The sequence below is a fragment of the Hippocampus guttulatus genome, chromosome 7 (genome assembly GCF_054856545.1).
Source record: "Hippocampus guttulatus isolate MCC_2025c chromosome 7, RoL_Hgut_1.0, whole genome shotgun sequence".
Classification (NCBI taxonomy): domain Eukaryota; kingdom Metazoa; phylum Chordata; class Actinopteri; order Syngnathiformes; family Syngnathidae; genus Hippocampus; species Hippocampus guttulatus.
This window is the reverse complement of record NC_141267.1, coordinates 13651070-13672526: the sequence shown is the minus strand read 5'-3', so window position 1 is coordinate 13672526 and position 21457 is coordinate 13651070. Positions and strand designations below refer to the sequence as shown.

Below are 21457 nucleotides of genomic sequence, written 5' to 3'. Positions count from 1 at the left end.
AAAGGCAAGTTGTGATTCAACACACAAAACCGTTTACAGAGCAAGCAGCAAGCAACTCTCCTTCAAGCCTTTCAGTTCTGTCATTTCTTTGAACCAGCCACTTCCCTTCAAGTTACAAGTTCGAAAAAAGACTACAGGAGCTTATTTCAGTTCCTGTCATGAGCTTGGAGACCAGTTGGAATGATATTTGAAAAGAAGCATTGCAGTTGCTGTTATGTTAAGCATGTCAAACATGATTAGATAAAAGACACAAGAGCACGTCTACAAAAACTGTGAGCATCTTTGTTATTTTGTGCCAAAATTTCCCCAGTGGCATTTTTCTGGTCAGTGATGATCACGATGAGGGGGATCAAGAATGATGTTGCATGCCAAATTCTATAATGAGCATATCTCCCCACGCAGTTTTACCTCGGAGTGGTCGAGTTTTAACTTGATTGTAAAAACTTAGGACCCAACGTGAATGAAGGCCTGTACAGCAGCCTGAATGCAACTATTTTATTCCAAAACCATTTGTATTTTAAACACTTTTGTCTTTTCCTAAATATGTTTTATACAGGTACTATCATCCGAACATCATACATGTACTTTTGTACATGTTAAAACAAAAACCTGTGTTTTGTTGATGGTGAAAACTCATTATCCTTCCAAACATGCTCAGTGAATATTAGTACTCGGGCCTCAGAATAATTCAGTTTAAAATAATATCAATCTTTGCGACTTGATTTTATAATGAGGTTTCAAGGTAACATTTCATTCTGGTCTTGCGTACAAAAAAAAAACAATACATACAAACATACAAACTTACTAAACATTCAATGCAATTTGAATATTTTGTAAGAGCTCTAATATTTCCACTCATATCAATATCATTTCAATAAATATCCACAAAATAAAGTAATACAATACAATACATCCTGATTTATATTGCGCTTTCACAACAGCTGCAGCTGTAACAAAGCGCTTCACAAAACAGTTAACAAAGTAGAATAATGAAAAAAGCAGTGCTCATGTACATTGTCGAGACTCCATACATTCGTTCTATAGCTATTTACAAGTGTTTTATTAAACACACACATGCATACAGCATGCACACACAGTCATTCGTCACAAGAAGCACAGGGGCCCCAAGTCGGCGCTGATCTCAGGGATGTGCGCCCAAGGTGATGTCGTCTCGATCCCCAGATCTCTGATCGGAAGTAACTCCATATCACCTCGATGTAGCTCTGTGCTGCCCCAAACCTTCACAACCATCTCCACCTGCAAGCCGACACGAGAGAGCATGAAACATCAAGTTTGATTTCGTGACACTAGTGGTGTCCAAATGATTCCATTAATCAACAACTAATCGATTGTCAAATTAATCGACAACTATTTTAATCATTGAAAAATCATTTCTAGCCACTGTTTGACTTAAAATTGTCCAGATCCTCTGATTTCAGTATCTCATCGGCATTCTTGGATTTCTGGAATCCTTTACGAAAGCAGACTGATTGTCTCTTGAGTTTAAGTTTATTTTATATATTAGTGACATGACATCCCTAAGTGATTGTTGGGAAGAAATCAATACCGCATGTCCTTGTGTGAACACCGTGGTGTGGTTTGAATGTATGTCTTTGCTGGAGTCTCCAAGTAAGTGGACAAAGTCGCTTGTGCCATTCTTCGAAGAGTTGTTGGATGTCCATCTGAGCGTCACACGCTGGAAAGATGTGTGGCTGTGTAATCGTAGAAACCTCAGCTGAACAACATCCACGCCAAGGTAATCAAACTATGGAGCATTCAACACATTCACATTAGCTCCGGGATAGATGCTCAAGTTCCTTTTTTAGTGCACAAAGGTCAGACTTACCTTGTCGGCACCGCTTTGCTGGCTAAACCACTGGATTTGTGATGTTCCTGACTGGCGCTCTTCTAAATTCCATCTGAATGCCATCTACACAGCAAAACATATCTATATTTTTTGCAGATATCTTTTTTTTTTTTTTACATGGTTCAGTTCACCAAGAGGTAGAAATTGACATCACACAACAATGGTGGCACCCATAGAGATGGTCTGAAAGACTGAAAATTCTATACAAACTATATTCAGCTGTCATTATTGCTCATTGGAAATTAAAAAAAAAATCACCATTCGACACAATCAATTCCTCTTTGAGAATGATGTGTGTATATATGGGTGAATTATTTTTGCATACAGTTAGGCAGTAAAATGTAGCTTCTTGTGGTTGTCAGCCATGTATTTGTTTACTGATGGCTGTAACAGTTAGAAGTCAGAGTTGTACGATCAAATAAGGTATTTCTAATTTCCCAGTTGTTTCAAATGCAGCATTACAACGATCCATCCATCTTTTCATATTGGTTGCCCTTATTTGGATCACAGGTGAGCTGGAGTAAATCCTCACTTTTTTTTCTCTCGCTTTTACACCTGCGTACAATTTAGAGTCTCCAATTAACATACATGGTTTGTTAATTGTGGATTTTTTTTTTTTAGCAGGACAAAGCGATTCAAGCCTCGAACGTACTACTATCCTCCCATGCTGTCAGCATTCCAACTATATAAAGTGAAAATGGAAGAAAAAATGGAATTTGGCTCCTCTTTGCGGCTACAACGCATTCCACTAGTTCTTTATGATGTATTTAAATGCATCTGCGGGAATTTATGCCCAATGATAAACTGAAGAGAGAGCCTGACTATCACACAATGTCGGTTCTGGTTTATTTCAAAGGTGTTGAGTGGGCTGATATCGGTGCTATCCAAGCATCCTTTCATGGACCTTGCAGACTGAGCCACAGTCGTGCTGGAGCAGAACCATAACCCATGATTGATGAAGTAATTCCCAGGATAATGCACATTTATCCTGCATCCTGAGTGATAATGACCATTACCAGGAGTTAGTGACATAATGAAAGTTTTACCTGCGAATGCAATGGGTCGATGCAAGTGGTTCCTCCTGCTGTGAAATTGCAAAACACCCTCAAAGCGTCATAGGGACAACCTTGGTTGGGGTCCATGTAAAAGTAACCTGAAAGATAATGGCCTTGAAAGTTTGCCCATCACTTACTAGCAGTCCAGCGAGCCGCCATGCAATATGATTAAAAGCCTGCTTGAGCTCTCACCATCATTGAAATGTGGGTGTATGAGACCCAGCTCATAACAAGAGGTGCCAGGGTCGTCTTTTGTGCCTTGGGGCCAGCTGAAAAACTCATCATCTGCCTCATCATCCAGATAGAATTTTATGTCAGGCTTCACTGGATTTGGCTCCTACATAGGAATCCATTATTTAGTCAAGTCAGATGATGTTGAAGATGATGGAGATGATGATGATGATGAACATTCACTCAGACAGTGCAGTAACTTCAGGTGTACAACTTGAATAGTAGTGGTTGTATATGTAGTCGTGGTGGAATTAAAAGTCGAGTAAATGAGAAAAGCTCCTCCCCAGCTGCTTTGCTGCACTGTTTAAGAGTTCCTGTCTATCTTGGCCATGTGGTCTATGGTCACTGTTTGTTTTATGAGGGAATATAAATTGAAGTTAATACGTGATGCTATTAATTCAGCATTGTGAACCACACACAGCCCACTCTACTCCACTGCAGTCAGGCATAATAAAATGACACTCACAAATAATGCAAATAATGTTCATAGGGGAAAAGTAAAATCTTATACAGGTACCTACTTTTTGTTGTCCTTCCTGTATCTGGAGTGCTGACTTGTGTCTCCTTTCAGGCTCTTCGTTGAATTTTCTTAAGTTTTCTTCGACTCTTTCAGCTTGTGTGTCCTCAGATTTTGAATGAGATCTACTTTTGCCCGGTAAACCTGTTTTTCCCTGACAGTGGAAATGACAGTAAAAGCCCTAAAATTGAAAAGTACCATTCACAGCTTCTCATATAGAATTGTTTTTTAAAATCTCCAAGTCTTACTGGGGGTCCTTGTTTGCCCTTTATGCCCTTTGTTCCACTGGTGCCTTGGATACCTTTCATTCCCTGGAAAGGGGCAAAAGCCAGGTGATCATTATGCTGGGGTAAAATGATATTTTTACTGGCTGCCCAGTTCATATTAGCAAGATTGATCACAACTGCTAATCTAATGGTGCATTACATTAGCCAAACAAAGTGGAACATGTTATAATTATGATCCTCCCCTAAAGACTATGATGGAATGAATTGTTCGACGCTGACCTGAACAGGACAAAAAAAATAAAAAATCACAAACCCTCACCTTCTTTCCAATTTGGCCCTACAGGAAGACCGAACAGGATTAAATGCAAATATGTCAAGTTGCTATTTCCAAGAAAAAAACTTTGCACTTTAAAATAAGGGTGCCCTCATTAAAGGCTCACACTCGAGTTATTAACTGATTTCTCTAAATGTATTTAATTAAAAACAACGCTCCCTTTCGACAGTCATAAAGGAAGGGAATCAAACTTGTGCTTGAATACATTTGCCAAATAGTTAGAAAACGTGTTTATTTCAAGTTGCTCATGAATGATTTGTAAACAGTTGAGTCAGACAAACCCTTTCATTGTATTTATTCAATTATTTATACATTCATTCATTTATTCATTTGTTTAATGTATGTTAGACTGTATCCTGGTTTTCAATCTGTTTGAGTATTTTCGACAGTTTTGGTAGTGCTTTTGTTATTTTTACATTTTCAGAGTTTATTGAGCCCATGAGATGTTTATGCAATTTTCCTCACGAATGATGATGTTTCCTGGCAGTTTTTTATCCTATGTCTTGTTTGCACTCTATTCCACACATGTCAAACTCAAGGCCCCGGGGGCCAGATCTGGCCCGCCACATCATTTTATGTGGCCCGCGAAAACAAATCAAAGATGTCAACTTTCATGATGCTTCCTAACATTGCAACCAAAATTTCAAATTCTTATGCGTAAGAAATAAGAGTAACACTGTAAGCATTTTCTTGTTATCAAACCCCTCATTTCAGTATCTTAAACAGTAGGTGAATAAACCGTTATTTTTGACTTCTTTATATGGTTTCAGTCATAATGACCCTCCAAAGGAAACTAACTAAAATCTGGACCGCAACAAAAATGAGTTTGACACCCCTGCTCTATTCTATCTACTACATTTAAGGTCACCCTTATTGTAAAGTGGGAACACAAAGTCCTTTGAAACATAACTTACAGAGTGCCCAGGGGGCCCTTTACGTCCAGGTGGACCACGAGGTCCAGTATCCCCCTGTGAAAATCAACCCGCTCACGAGTCATACAGAAAACTAACATGAACTAAAATAGAATAAAAATGTACCTGCTTCCCTTTATGCCCTGTGACACCTTTTGTACCTTGCAGACCAAAATTCCCCTAAAATGATGACAGATCAAGTCAACATCCTCACTCTATTCAATCTAAAAGTTGATGTTCTGCTTAAAATGATTTAAGCCACCTTTATCCCCGCTGGACCAACTGGACCCAGAAACCCTCTCTCACCCTGGAGACCCTGTGAGTGAGCATAAAATGGATAGGTGGGGCTGAAAATTGCTCTTTTGACAACCAATTATAGGTTAGTTGAATAAATCTACCTTGGGACCTCTTATTCCTATATTACCCTTTTCTCCTGTCAGTCCAGGGATACCCTGGATCAAAAACAGTTTTTGTACAGAACATGTATTTATGTTATGGTAACACTGACATCAAAATCACAGTTTGAAATAATTCCTCTACCCTCGGCCCCATCGGTGTGGGAGGTCCTCTTTCTCCTGCCGGTCCAGTTTCGCCCTAAAGGAGTGATTTAGACGTGGTATACTTATGGGAGTATTTTGTTTCGTGCCTGTCCCCTATTCTGTTACGGCCCATTTAATTCCATCTACAAACGCCACTGTTGACAGTGCTTACCTTAATGCCTTGTTGTCCAGTGTTTCCTCTCAGACCAGGCGGTCCAGGTGTTCCCTGAGATAGTAAAGATGAAATTTATATTTTTCATGAAAAATGTTTGCCCCCCCCCCCCCAAAAAAAAGAGGTCAAAAGTAACACAGTGTTGTGTTTACTATGTTTTACCTGTTTACCAGGCCTACCCGGTGGTCCAGGTTCTCCTTTTGGGCCAGTATTTCCCTTTGGAGATTACTTTAATTCAGTTTTTGGAAAATTATTGAATATTACATTTAATAGAATGACATATTTTGCTTACTGGATAACCTTCATTACCCTGAACTCCGTGTAATCCGTCCAAACCATCCAAACCCTGAAGATAAGACAGTCACCAGCAGTGTGCATCTGTTTATTTGCTTTGATTTGTACATAATGTTTGTATGTATTGCATTTACGGATACTTGCAGGTATTCCACGTCCCCCCACAGGTCCTCGGTCACCTGGAGGGCCTTCAGCTCCCTAGTAAAAAAAAAAAAAAACACCTCGTTAGATGACACATTCAAGAACAATCGAAGTTTCTTCTTCATTCTTTCACGCATGATTTAATTCTCATTTAAACATTTTTTAAAGAGAATTTCAGGAAGAATTCAAGGACAAAGCATTTCATGATGTATTCATAAAAACAGGGCAGACAGTACAAATTGCTTTGACTAGAGTTATGATGATTAGTTTAAAAAAAAGAAAAACTTGCCATCATTTTTTGTTATTAATTTTCTTTATTAGTATGCTGTCTGACTCACGGTTTTTCCAGGCGCTCCTTTGTTACCCTTATTACCAGGTTGACCTGACAATCCCTTTGTAAAGAAAACATTCACATTATGGCGCACAACAGCTCAACAAATCAATTAGATGTACTGGAACACGAGCATTGTCATTTTCTCACAGTTGTCCCGTGAATTCCTTTATGTCCAAGGGGACCAGGAGGACCAGCGGGTCCAGGCCGACCTTTAGAACCAGTAGGGCCAATAAAGCCAAGCCTACCTAGCCTACCCTGAAAATAAAAAACAATCAAACAAAAAAAAAAACACACACAAAAAACCCCACAGTTGTGCTCTTTGTATGTATGTAACATATGATTATCAGTTGATATATTATGTGAACTCAAATATCTCACCATTGTGCCCTTAGTTCCTGGTTCTCCTTTCGCGCCCGTTTCACCCTTTATTCCCTGTGTAATTCACGAGGTTGTTTACCAAAAAAAAAAAAAAATGCAAGTGCGTCACTGTAGTCAGAGTAAGTCACTACCGGTAATCAATAAAGTATGCTTGTCCAGAGTGATGTGTGCATCACATTGTGAAACCTCACCATGTGTCCTTTAACGCCCGGAGGACCAAGCTGACCCCGCTTTCCACTGCTACCCTGATTAGCATAAAAACATTCAAAACAAAATAGAATCAGACACCAGCTGATTATCCACATAATATTTTGCAACAAATGTTGTATTTCACCTTTGGTCCAGTATTCCCAGCATTGCCATCAGAGCCCATCTTGCCTGGAAAACCCTAACATACAACAGCAACAACAAAAATCGAAAAAAAAAATAGGTCTCAAATATTGATAATCAATTAAAATGGTAAAAAAATGGTACACACTGCAGGTGAGTAAATAAACATCTCCAACCATTTGAACGTCTCAGGAAAAACGAGACCTGAACTTTTTCTTCCGGAAAAATACATTGAATACTTAATAGATATTGCACGGCAACATTTATGGTGGTAATGTGACTCAAAGAAAAACAAATGAACTGCTTCCAGTTGGTATATTAGAATTGGAGAAACCAGAGTGCGTGAGGAACAGTTTACAATAGTTCAACATTGCTCACGATGACAAACTCAGCTGATAGTAGATGACGTAAAACACTGTTCAATTGTGGGCAGGCACACAGAGTGAAACATTCAAACTTATCTAAGCCTTACCGGTGTTGATGGACCAATAAGGCCAAGGAGTCCGATGCGACCACGGGAGCCCTGAAATGAGAGGATGTAAAGTTGAAGTTGAAAAAGTAATCCAGCTCACATCATTCCTAACGTAGGTTTTTGATGCAGCTTTGTACAAGGCTTCAAATGTCACCGACCTTCATGACTGCTTTTCATTCATACTGCCTGAGCATATGAATTGTGAATATTTTGTAGAAAGTTGTACAAAAAGTGATTCATGCATGTGCAAAATAGTCCTAAATAAGCAGATTTTTGCAGATTTCTCGCTTAGCTTTAAACTGAACCAAGACTCAGGGACAAAGTATTGTGAAACAGGACTGGAAACACTGAATATGCCAACATAAAACACGACACTAACTGTGTGTCCCTGAAGACCCTTCTGCCCTTTGCTTCCGGGTTTTCCAGTGTCCCCGCCTGGTCCAAACTGTCCAAGCATTCCTTGGAGACCACTTTGGCCTGGTGCACCCTGAAAAACCACTTTCATTACAAACATAATAGTCTCAACCCAAACCTCCAAAGACTATACTAACCATGAGTCCAGGAGATCCCTGTTTGCCTCTGTACCCCTGTGCCCCAGTATGCCCCTGTGAGATGGGACACAAAAGAGAGCAGACAGAGCCAGTGGTGATTACTGAAATAAAAAACAATATGGGGCAATATCATTGCGGTTTGTAGAACTGAAAGGTATACAACACTGTTTTATTCAATTATTTTTTTATTGGGCTATGTGTCTGATTGTGTGGAGCCTGTGCATGAAGTAGTACTGGTCAGTACTTTCTCAATGCCGATTGGCTGTTGCCAACAACTTGAATAGGGCTGGCCCGGCCTGAAATAATGAGGGCATGATGACTGATGAATTGATGTGGCCACCAATATATGCTAGCTATTAATTTATTTAGAGTTTGCTATTCTCACCTGCATTCATTGTGTTAAGTACAGTTGCTAAATGACCATTGTTGCTCGGTCTCATTGGCAGATTCAGAAAACATTTGGAAATATGTTTTAGCTTTTGGATTTGGATTCCACCCCCCCTTAACTTTTACCATCTTACTTTTATATGCTGCTACTGTAAAACGGAATGTTCCAATTGTGAGACTATTTTATTACATTCTATGAAAAAAGAAAACATAAATACAGTAACAATTCTGCCCTACATGGTTATGGATACTACATTTTATGTTCACTGGTGAGAATATTTTAACTCCCACTAATGAAACATCAAGCATTTGAGATGTGTTTTAATAACCTGTTTTCCTTGACGGCCCTTTACTCCTTCAGGACCTCGGGCACCTTGGTCACCTGCAGCCCCCTTTGGACCTTTCTGACCAGGGGGGCCCTTGCTTCCTTTATCACCCTAAAATAAATATCATCAACATACTTGTGTATGTGCATGCAATAGATTAATCTGCACACATTTATTTACAGCACATGAACTCACTGATGTGCCGTTTTGTCCAGGTGATCCCTCAGCCCCTCTATGTCCAGGTGGACCCTAAGAGGAAGGTTCGGATTGAAGACCACTTTGACAAAAGATACAGGCCACTCAGACCTATACCGTCAGCTAAAGCTTATGGACTAGAACTACAGATTTATTAGTAACCTTTCCCATTGAAATTGGGAGAGAGGATAATTATTAGCCACACAACTGAAAACAACACAGTCATAATCTATCTACCTCCTCACCATCGAGCCCGGCAGGTCCTTCTTCTCCGACAATTCCTTTAGTTCCCTAAAGAAATATAAAAATACCACAGTGAACCCCCCACAAAAAAAGGTATGTATTTACTGTTATAATATACAAGCACAATCAGCAGAAAAGTCTACCTTGCCACCTTTGACTCCAGGTGGGCCAATTGATCCTTGAGGTCCATCTTTACCCTTAACATAAAAGAATAAAACATCACTCTGCTTCCTGCCTCCTAGATTTTTACTGTATGTTTGAAATGGAATGCTTCTACTTATGAAATTTTTCTTTTTCACATTTTTCTGGCATTTCCTTTTTCATAGATGTTAATAGAGAGGCGACAATTGAATGCACAGTAGACATTTAACAAATGGTACTATAGTGCACTGAACCATTGGTTTTAATGAAATAAAAAAACATTTGAACTATTAAAATGCAAATGTATCACCAGTTTTTAAAATGCTCAGTGAAATTCTAATGTCAAGTGTAAAAAAACAGACTTACAGGATAGCCTATGACACCAGTGGGGCCAACAGCTCCTCGCGACCCCTGTTCACCTGGATGGCCTCGTGGACCAACCTCACCCCATGGTCCAATGTTACCCTGTGTACCCTGCGATTAGAGGAAAACCCAAAAGGATTTATTGTTATTGTTACACAGTATACTGTATGATTTTCTACATACAAGTGGAAATTATTGCATTTAATTAAAAAAAAACAATATATCCATAGAATTAAATATTTTAAGTAAAAGAAAATAAATGTAAATAAGACACACCACAGAGAAGTGTGTTGTTACAAAGTGCCAAATTAGAATGAATACAGAATTTCTTTTTTTATGAATAGTTGGTGATTATCATACTGCAGGTCCTGTGTGTCCTCGTGGTCCTGCCATGCCCATCTTGCCCTGAAAGATATTGGGATGTGATGTTCATGAAGACGCAGCAAAGACAATGTCTTACATGATGTAATTGTTTTTTTCAAAAATAAAGTTGAAAAAATAAAAAATGGAAAATACACATGATAAAACTACAGTATACTGCTAATACATTTGAAAATAACACTATATAGATGCTTACTGAAGGACCAGGTTTCCCTCTTGGCCCCTTTTCACCTCTCTTGCCCTTCCCAACAAAGAAAAAAAAGCATTGAAATGAAGCATAATGTCAACTCAATCACGATACGGAGAAATAAAATCTAAATGCAGTGAACTTGGTTTGAATTACCTTGTCTCCTTCCATCCCTACTCGTCCCTTAAGTCCTTGTTTCCCTTTCGTCCCCTAGAACAATATTTTCAACAAAATGTAACATCGTCTCCCTTTCAAACCAATTTGTTATTTAGGATCCCAAGTAGTGTAGTTTCTCACTCTCTTTCCCACTGTCCCGGGTATTCCATTCAGTCCTGTACTTCCAGCTTCTCCCTGGAAATAAATATTGCATGCTTACATAGCCGGGATGGTGAAATGTGAATGTAAAAATTGCACATTACTGTACTCACATTCATCCCTACAGGTCCCTGTGGGCCACTTGCTCCTGTCTTCCCTGAAAATCCCTGGCAAATGTTAGCATGGATTAAGACTATTTTCACATTCGTTGTGAACATTCATTTCATGGTTTGGCACACTGCTCTTAATTTCAGGACAATAAACTCACTTTTGGACCTGGAGATCCAGTGTCTCCGGTTATCCCGTTTGTACCAACAGCTCCCTAAGGGAAATAAATCTTGTCATTGATTATTATAAGACCAATTCAATGGAAAGCAATCCAAATGCGACTGGTTTTACCATGGCTCCATCAATTCCATCTTGTCCTCCAGCTCCCGAATAACCTCGTAAACCCTAACAAGGGAAACCAATCCTTTCTTAAGAGGAAATTAGAAGACTTCATTCTAATCATAAACTCTTGTCAATTGTCACCAAGATTACCTTGAGGCCTTTTGGCCCACTTTGACCTGGTACTCCTGGCCTTCCCTGGACAGAAATGTTACACATGCATGAATTAATTAAAAAAAAAAAAATCCAACATTCATGTCATATTATATTGGTTTTGTTAATTGAAGTCCATAAGCATTTATAACTATTATGAAATGCATACTGTAAATAATCTAATAAAGTATATGATGCAGATTTATAATTCTATTATTTATACATATTTTTATTATACAGTATTTTATATGATCATATATCAAGAAAGCTTTAAATAATGTAGAAAAAATATCGCTTTGTAATTAAATAAAATCTCTCCGAAATTGGAATAAATCTAATCCCTCAAAGCAGGATACAATTTTATTATTATTATTTTAATTTTCTGCCATTTTCCAATACACCGTACAACCTCTGGTATGCTTATGACTCGAAATGCCTTGCAGCACAAAAAACTACAAAAAGCACGCTGGGCTGAATGGATCAATGGGATCAGGATGAGGGTCGCCTAAATTAAATTTTCAATGTGTGGCTGTTTTTAAGGAAACAATTTTTCTTCAAGAGGAAACAAAGGTCTGCAGTACGGATCAAGGGATCTTTTTTTTTTGTAGCTAATGCTAATGTGATGAAAGATGAGTAAAAGTCGATTAGTGATATTGATATTTTTAGTGTAGTACAGTGGTCCCCAACCTTTTTACACCACTGGTTTCACGTAAATGTGGTGATGCCGTTGCGGGTTATTTAAGAATAGAAAATGTCATTAGCACAGAGTTGTTGGCCAATTGCAGGGCACATATAGTGTCAGAGAAAAACAACAAATCAGATTCACATGCACGCATGTGGACAGTTTAGTGTCTTTAACCTAACATGCATGTTTGTTTTGAAAGAATTGCATTTTGACAAAATCATTGTTTTAAGTGTGCGAGTGAAGCTCGGAATAAGAAGTTGAGACACATAAGAACCTTAATACCAGGTTCTCCTTCATGCCCTTGTTCTCCAGATTTTCCTGTCTGTCCCTGCAAGAAAATAGAACCAAAACAACCAAATATAACTTCTATTTGACAATAAAGAAATGCCTGAAGAAAAACAATGCTTTGCGGTGTGTTGTACTCACAGAAAAGCCAGGCATTCCTGAAAATCCTGAGCGACCCTCTCGACCCTTTGAGAAACATTCACATGATTTATTGTTCCATATTTATTGAGAAGTTCAACTGTTGTCCTTTTGTGGCCAGAAATGATTGGGGAACAACGAAACAGGGACGTATCAATTCAAAACAATTATATAAAGCAGAGCTGTTTACATTCATCATTATTTAACTGTATAATTTTGCTCAAACTACATTCAACTAAGTCATTTAAGGCATCCATTGTTCGTGCAATTCCCTCAGTTGCATTGCTGTCAAATAAATGTCACACAAAAATTGGCTGTCTTTCATACAAACATGATTAATATTTCAGCTGACTTATTCATTGTCCAACCTTGTCTCCTCGTGTTCCAGGAGTTCCCTGAATGCCCGTAGGCCCCCTATCTCCCTGCAAATACACACATTAGCTTAATTAAGGTCATGCAAAACATGTCCATGAAGTCATGAGTTGCACAACTTCCCTCAACAGACCTTCGACCCATCCTTGCCTTGCTTGCCTTCCTCTCCCATGATACCATCAATTCCCTGGAGAAAAAAACTGATTGTTTTAGAGTTTCTAACTCGAACATTGCACAATTTCATCTGTCAGTTTATACCCACGCTGGGTCCATCAAGTCCTGCTGGTCCCGTTGGCCCTCCAATTCCCTCAAGTCCCATTGGGCCCCGACGTCCCTTATATCCCGGTTTACCCGGAGGCCCTGGTGGCCCCTGCGCAAAAACAGAACAAAAGATGTTGAACATTTATCAAGCTTGTCAGTCAATTAACTCATTCATTCCCAAAGACGTTTTTAAACGTCTTTTCAGACTTGGTCCAGAATTGGCTGGTACTGAATGAGTTAAGGAATTACTGGAATAGTAAAACAGGAATCCAGGATCTGAAACAATAACCTACCACGTCTCCCTTAAATCCTGGATCACCTCGTTGACCACGCGTGGCTTTATTTCCCTGGATAATTCCCAACACACACAAAAAACGAGAGACAAAAAAAAAGGGTGGTTCTTTTTAGCAAAACACAAAAACATTAAAACAGAACATGAAAATGACATAACTTTAAACATTTTAGTCAATAGTGAAATTGCTTTAAATAATCTTACGGGATCACCTGAGGGTCCAGGCAATCCTGCATTCCCATTGGCTCCCTGAAATAAATGACGTGAAAACCACAGTTGTCTTAAAACGAATGAATGAATTAAAGTTTATTTAACTGTCTTGTTATCTTACATAAAGACCATCAGGTCCAGGTTCCCCAATGTCTCCTTCATCTCCAGGACCACCCTAAAAAAAGCACAGTGACTCATACTGTACGTATATGGTGACTGGAAATTAATTATCACAGTTTGGGTTGCTATACTCACAGGGTCTCCCTTTGGACCTGGAGGTCCAACAGGTCCGGGGTTCCCCTGGGGAAAAAAATTTTACTTTAAAAATTAATTAAAATAAAAGACAAAAAGTGCCACGGTATAACTTAAAATAAAGACGCCTCACATGGATTGTCTGTAATTCAAAAACCCAAAGTTAGAAACATAATATTGAATTACATGTTCCGTTGATGTACAGCGGAACCACTAAATTTGAATGCTCTTGAAGTTTCACAAACCTGAGTTTTCCTACTGATATTTTCGTAGATGAACACATTTAGAAAGGGGCGTTTGCGCTGTTGTGGGAGTGTATGTAGCCGACTTGCTTCCCAGCCAATCATTCCATTTAAAGTCAGGAGGTGTGTCTTTGAGATTGTGGAAGGGGAAATAGATTCACTGGAATCCATGCGGAAGATCAAAATGCGCAAGTTGACCGGAGCGATCACATAAAATCGCTACTGTGAAGTGGACCCTTCGAGACTGCAAAGATCGGTAATGTCTGTGTGAAAACAACCGCGCCCAAAGCCGCATATCTGCGTTGGTCGCAAGGAGTGTTTTAAAAATATCGTGCAGTAGTAATGTATTCTTTTTCGGCTGGTTTATTCTTTTCATACTTGTATGACGGTTAAAACCACTGCTATTTTAGTCCCTGGGATGAGCAAGATTTGACAATGCGTGTATATTGCCTCGACACTTTGAGCCATCCTTCCATCCTTCAAAGTACCAAAATTTGAGAATCATGGGAAAAGACTGCTGCTGAGAGGATTCACTGTAAGTCCAAATCAGTGTACTGAATATGGTTGTACATCTTAGTTTTACCTGAGGTCCACGTATTCCAGGAAATCCAACTGTTCCGACAGGGCCAGGCTCCCCCTAAAGACAAAACATTGAGCGATAGGTGAGTTCTATGTGCTGTTGTTTGACAGGATTAAGAATCTATTAACAAAATGTTCATTTTGGTTCATCACCTGTGGTCCAACTGCTCCTCTAAGATCAATTTCACCTTGTTGACCCTGAAAACAAACAGTCACCTCATGAATATCTGACCAATCATTTCTGTTTTCTGACTAATATTAAGACTTCTGGTTGTGAACTTACAGGAGGTCCCTTTACTCCTGGGACACCTTTTCCACCTCTTGGGCCCATTTTGCCCTATGAAGTCACATTATCTCATAGTTATTAATAGAGGACAGTCTATTTAACACTATGTTAAATGCAGAAGAAGAACTTAATTCCCACTTCATTTTTTTACATACGTACACGTGGGCCTGGTGGTCCGCCAAAGCCTATTGCACCAGTCGGTCCCTGGAAACATTCAAAAGCATATTTTTTTCCTGATCATGTACTGTATAAAATACAGAACAACTGTTATTATAAATGCACTTCTGCGAAAGGAAAAAAAATGCAATTCACACAAACACTAAAAAAAACATAAAATAAAAGCAACAAAACAGAGAGTAAAAACCGCAGCCAATCCAGTCATTGGCAATATCCACCCATCCATTTTCCAATACGCGTATCCTCACAAGGGTCGCGGGGGGTGCTGGAGCCTATCCCAGCTGTCTTCGGGCAGTAGGCGGGGAACACCCTGAACCGGTTGCCAGCCAATCACAGGGCACACAGACGAACAACCATCCACGCTCACACTCACACCTGGGGACAATTCAGAGTGTTCAATCAGCCTGCCATGCATGTTTTTGAAATGTGGGAGGAAACCGGAGTACCCGGAGAAAACCCACGCAGGCCCGAGGAGAACATGCAAACTCCACACAGGGAGGCCAGAGCTGGGACCTCTGCACTGTGAGGTCGACGCGCTAACTACTGGCCCACCGGGCCGCCGTCATTGGCAATACATGTTTGAAAAGTTCACTCATTATATGTTCCAGTTGTCACTGACCCGGGGTCCTGATCTTCCGGGGAAACCTGGAGGACCCCTCGCTCCTGCTGCTCCCTTCAAAGAAAAGACCGATCAGGATTTTGTTTGACTCATTGGACATATAAACACGCAAGAATGATACAAAACTAAAAAAATGAAAAACACGGAAAGGATCATCTACAAATGTCTTAGTTCAGCACAGTTTATATGTTCAAAGTGAGTAGGAAGAAGCAGAGCACCTATCTAGTCCTACCCTTTATTCACTACAAATTATTAGGTTACTCATATAGCGTAATGTATCTTTTAAGAAATGCATAGTGAAGTATCTAGAATGTACCAATATGAGAAAATGGTTTGAGGAGGTGAAAATTAAACAACCAAAAATGCTTCTTTGGCCCCCCCCGCTCTTGGTCTCTGCTCCTGCCACTTGACTTCCCTCCTCCGGAAAACATCTCAAATGGGCTAATTTCAGCAAGCATCATGATGTGTAAAGTGTGCTATAATTCTTGATTCTCTGGGGATTTTTTACAAAGCATGCCGCAGACATGTTATTGAGACAGCTGGGAGATGTTTTCAATCGTTTAAAAAAATAAAATAAAAATCACACTATGTCTTTTAAGCACATAACTGTTGAAAGTTGTCTTACCAAGTAACCAGGAATCCCAACGATACCTCTGACACCTTTATTCCCCTGGTTACAATAAATGAAAGATGACATTCACCGAATCACTGCAATACATAAGTGTGTGGTGGATATTCTCTTCAACCTTGTTTCCTTTTCGACCTCGATTGCCTTGTGGTCCAGGCTCCCCTTCATAACCCTGAAGGCAATGAAAGCACATTATTAATCAGCAAAAGTCAATAAAAGGCATTATTTTTGCTGTCTCATCATACACATCTCCGAGAAACAAGTAACAGTTCTCAGGTGGTTCATCCTTTTTTGTGAGAACTCTTTGAACGCTGGAAGTTCAAGACATTCTTACCCACTCACCCAGCTCCCCTTTGCTGCCTTGATCTCCATTGTAGCCTTGGGGTCCCTAAAAAAGGGAATACATTGAAAACAAAAATGTCAAATTCATCTTGACAAAGTAGGTAACCTGGAGCATAATACCGAAGTGCCCATTTTCAACACGATAATCTCATTTACTTGTTTCGGAGAGATACCTGTTCTCCGGGCAAGCCTGTGGGTCCTGGTTCTGCATTCTCCCCGGGAGTTCCATCGTTGCCTGGCCGACCCTGTGGCCCTGGCATACCTTGTGGCCCGGGGACACCCTGAGGCACAAAGCGCAAAATATGACTGAGGTTGTGAATATAAGACAGTTTTATTTGAATGATTATTTTATTTGAAGTGTTACCTACAATTTTTCCTTGAATTCCTTTCCGGCCTTTCTTCCCAGGATTTCCAGGTAACCCCTTTGAGAAAAAATTAGACACATTCTTCATCTTTTAAATAGCTGTGTTATGATTTTTTTTTTTCAGAGATTTGAAAATTCTTCCACTCCAAACTGAGCCAAGTAAGGCTTTGGGGAATAGAAAAGTTTCTTCTTCAAAGATTTCTCCCAAAGTTAAAAGCAGAGAATTGGTTCTCAACTCAACTCTATTTCTAGAGCACATCAAAACCAACCTTCGCAGCACACAAAGTGCTGCACATGGAGTAAACATTAGACGTGCAAAAACAGTCAGTTAAAACAGTAAATTCAGAATATAAAAAACGTAAATACCATCAAACACTAAATTAATGCATTTCTTTTCATTTTAAAAAGTAAAGTTGGTATTAGATATAACAAATACTCACAAGTCAAGGACACATTATAATTAAATAAATACATTCTTATAAGGCTACTTACAACTGGTCCCATATTTCCACGAGGTCCAGGAGGTCCTGAAGGCCCCTTAAGCTTCTGAGGTTAAATAAAAAACAAACATGCAGAATTACGATAAACAAATAATAGAAAACATGTTGTTTCACTTTCTCAAGTTAAACACAAACCGGCCATGAAGAAATCAGCTTAATGTTTTTTTTTTTCTATGAGGAAATGAGACGAAATAACTCTCATTCTTCCAGCTGCCATCATGAGTGGCTCACATTACTATCCAGCACAACAGAAGCAGTTTTAAGCTTGAATACCTCCCACTCCTCCTCAGATGTTTCAAATACAACAATAGTGGGCATCCCAGGTGGACCAACGGGGCCCATGTGTCCAGTCTGTCCAGTTCTTCCCGTCATGCCTTGATAACCCTAAGAGGGGGAAAAAAAGAAAGTACATTATGCACTCAATTATTGCCATTGTTTGTACATTTTGCATAATGACACAGCGCAAATTCAGTATGTAAACTGTAAATTATTACCACATACAGTAAATTCCAAGACAGAATCAAACTGACACTGAGGGGAAACTAAACCTATACTGCCCGCACTGAAAATCAGGTGCGTGAGTCACTCTACAATTAGTTAGATAAAACATAATGTTTTTAATCCATCACCCACTTTGTCTCCTTTTGGTCCTGGAAGTCCTGGTAGACCTGGTGGACCCTGAAGAAAAAAAAAACACACACACACAATACAATTAATAAGTGTAAAAAAAATGATTATTGGTGATTACAATAGTATTTACAGAAAATAAATTGAAATGTCTTACTAATACATTACATATAATATTATCATAGTGTCATTATTAAACAATAGTTTAGGAATGAAAATAACAGCAGCAACAATATTTCTCTTTCTTTTTTCCTTCCTTCCTTTCAAAACGTTTACTTATTATTACAGTCCGTCAAGGGGAAATGCAGCATACACTTGACTATACTGTATATTTTGTGTTGCTCACCACTACTACTATTAGTTGCAATAACAGAAATTGCAACAGACTGTTATTTCCATCACGTACGTGTATATTATTGAAATATATATACAGTAGGCGGCCCGGTAGTCCAGTGGTTAGCACGTCGACTTCACAGTGCAGAGGTACCGGGTTCGATTCCAGCTCCGGCCTCCCTGTGTGGAGTTTGCATTTTCTCCCCGGGCCTGCGTGGGTTTTCTCCGGGTGCTCCGGTTTCCTCCCACATTCCAAAAACATGCATGGCAGGTTGATTGGACGCTCTAAATTGTCCCTAGGTGTGAGTGTGGGCGTGGATGGTTGTTCGTTTCTGTGTGCCCTGCGATTGGCTGGCAACTGATTCAGGGTGTCCCCCGCCTACTGCCCGAAGACGGCTGGGATAGGCTCCAGCACCCCCCGCGACCCTAGTGAGGATCAAGCGGTTCGGAAAATGGATGGATGGATGGATATATATACAGTACACGCATTGTACTTAGATTCATTTTTTTTAATCTAAGGTGAAATACCACCATTTAGCCGTGGGAGGGGGCCATTGACCACCTCTCTCTTGCTCGCTCCCTGCTCACGCGCACACACACACACACACACACACGCACACACACACACACACACACACACACACACACACACACACACACACACACACACACACACACACACACACACACACACAAGATATTCCTCTTCAAAGTACAGTAGAGTAGTTCCTTTCAAACAGAAATCCTTTTCACTCTCCCATCCATAAATGAAATAATAGTACAAAGCATAAAATTACCATTTGACCTTGGGGCCCTGCTCTGAGTTGTTGTCCATCGGATGTGTGTTGAGGATGCTGGTTAATCGTTGTAGGAGCATTCAGTGGCGATTCATGCTCTGATTGGAGGTCTTTTCCAGGGATCAATGGAGTAATATTGTCAGTTGGCGGCTCATGTTCCTCAGAATGTTGACTATGATTACTGACTTCTTCCTCCTCCTTCTTTCCTCTCAAGTCTTCATCGCTGTCTGTTCCAGGAAGCTCTTGCAGTCTTTTTTCAGTTTCTGTGTCCCGCTTCTCTTCCACTTTCTTGTTGGGTTGTTCCTCAACCACCGTTTCTCCTCCAAGTGTACTTCCTGCTTCGCTGCTGCTGGAAGTGGGAGTCGACACATTTAGGCTTGGGACATCCAAATGCTCCTCTGCCTTTCTCTCATGAGACATTTCTCCTCCTTTTGTTCTGAAGACCGAGATAGCAGAGACTAGCGGTTCCTCTGTTGGAGGTGACGATTCTCCATCTTCAGCTGATAAATGGCTGCTGGTAGCCACATTCCCAAAGTTCATGGTGGTGTCTCTAACTTGTGCAGAGCTCACTGAACTTGTTGATTCTGATGAGGGACCTGACACTGTAGGCCGTTCTGGTTGAACGCCAGGACTTGAAGTAGCTGTTCCGTAATTTTCCAAGGGCGACATGTCCTTCTCAGGTGCACCAGATGGAAGAAGAACTTGCGTTAAATCCTGATTGGATGAAAGAGTTGCCGTCCCTCTCCATAGGGGATGCATTAATAAAGCATCCGGTTCATTATTGCTATCTTTCTTTTGTTCCCTACTCAGAGATTTCATTTGGAAGGTTCCTAGATCCGTTGGGGTCATCTCAGTGGATTTAGCATGTATGTTCACACCTTCAGAGTTTTGAAATCCAGCTAATATCTGGGTCATGTTGGATGATGGAGTCGTCACCTGATTGAACATGCCAAACTCCTGAAAAAGTTGGACACAAAAAAAAAAGAGTATCACTTAAAGTGGCATCAAACCCAAGAATGTGTTTTACAAGAATATAGTATGTGTGCCGGCACTCGTCAAAACACGGCACTTGAATTAATATTACGGTCATGGAATAAGACTTACATGCACTAATTCAACAATTCAAACGGCTTCATCGACCAGAAGTAACATTGAAACAATTTTACTGCTTTGTCTGCTGTACTTGAGTAAGTCTGGTTTGTAAAAAAAGGGATCGGTAAGAACAGTGTCCGGTTGTAGCATTAAAGGCCATTGTGTACATTTTTTTTTTTGCCTTTGAAAAATATTCCCCTGTCACGAACTTACCCAAACTTATCGCTCAGAGCTCCAGTGGCTAGCCACAAGCTGCTAACGATAGCAACTAGCGTGACAAACTGTATTATCTAATTTCAAAACAATGACAAGTGAATTCCAGGATAAAAAATGAATTTCTGACCTGTATAATCAATGTACAGTAAAGTCATAGTCATACATGTATCAGGTGAAGTTTACCACAGTGTGGTAAAAAGTAAAACTACTTTGGGGACACCAACAAAAAGTAAATGAAGATACGTTTACCTCCATTGCAGGAATAAATAATGCCTTGCACGTCATAGTTTTGCAGGTACTGCACTCCAAATTATGTCATCTTTCATGTGTTCAACTTCCACTGTTGTTGCGACAGTGCCTGAGATCCTGCTACTTAGTCACCAGTATCACTCACACAGACATTTCTAACTTTTCATTCTGTAAGCCAAACATGGCAGAAGCAATGCTTATAAAGTATATACGGAGGGCGGCCTGGTGGTCCAGTGGTTAGCGTGTTGACCTCACAGTGCAGAGGTACCGGGTTCAATTCCAGCTCCGGCCTCCATGTGTGGAGTTTGCATGTTCTCCCCGGGCCTGCGTAGGTTTTCTCCGGGTACTCCGGTTTCCTCCCACATTCCAAAAACATGCATGGTCGGCTGATTGAACACTCCAAATTGTCCCTAGGTGTGAGTGTGGTTGTTCGTCTCTGTGTGCCCTGTGATTGGCTGGCAACCAGTTCAGGGTGTCCCC

At 40.1% G+C, this 21457-nt stretch overlaps 1 protein-coding gene across 1 annotated transcript; it reads right to left on the bottom strand.

The window, feature by feature from the left end:
* Positions 1-893: 893 nt before the first annotated feature.
* Positions 894-9694, bottom strand: LOC147202355 (uncharacterized). The gene is made up of 28 exons (XM_086115730.1): positions 9648-9694; positions 9499-9552; positions 9262-9315; positions 9094-9177; positions 8354-8407; positions 8199-8289; positions 7803-7853; positions 7335-7388; positions 7192-7245; positions 6770-6877; positions 6627-6680; positions 6292-6345; positions 6146-6199; positions 6016-6069; positions 5854-5907; positions 5683-5736; positions 5541-5594; positions 5405-5458; positions 5269-5322; positions 5146-5199; positions 4217-4234; positions 3919-3981; positions 3675-3824; positions 3115-3259; positions 2914-3020; positions 1847-1930; positions 1568-1765; positions 894-1257 (listed from the first exon to the last, which is right to left on the bottom strand). The coding sequence occupies exons 1-28, from the start codon at positions 9692-9694 to the stop codon at positions 1105-1107; spliced, it is 2109 nt and encodes a 702-aa protein (XP_085971856.1). The 3' UTR covers positions 894-1104.
* Between the last annotated feature and the right edge of the window lie 11763 nt (positions 9695-21457).

Coding starts and splice junctions, on each gene's coding strand:
- LOC147202355 (XM_086115730.1), bottom strand. CDS start 9,694: ATGGACCTCAAGGATCAATTGGCCCACCTGGAGTCAAAGGTGGCAAG. Junction 6,878..7,191: donor CGGGCGTTAAAGGACACATG/GTGAGGTTTCAC, acceptor TTTTATTTTCAG/GGTAGGCTAGGTAGGCTTGG. Junction 6,200..6,291: donor TGGGGGGACGTGGAATACCT/GCAAGTATCCGT, acceptor TCTTATCTTCAG/GGTTTGGATGGTTTGGACGG.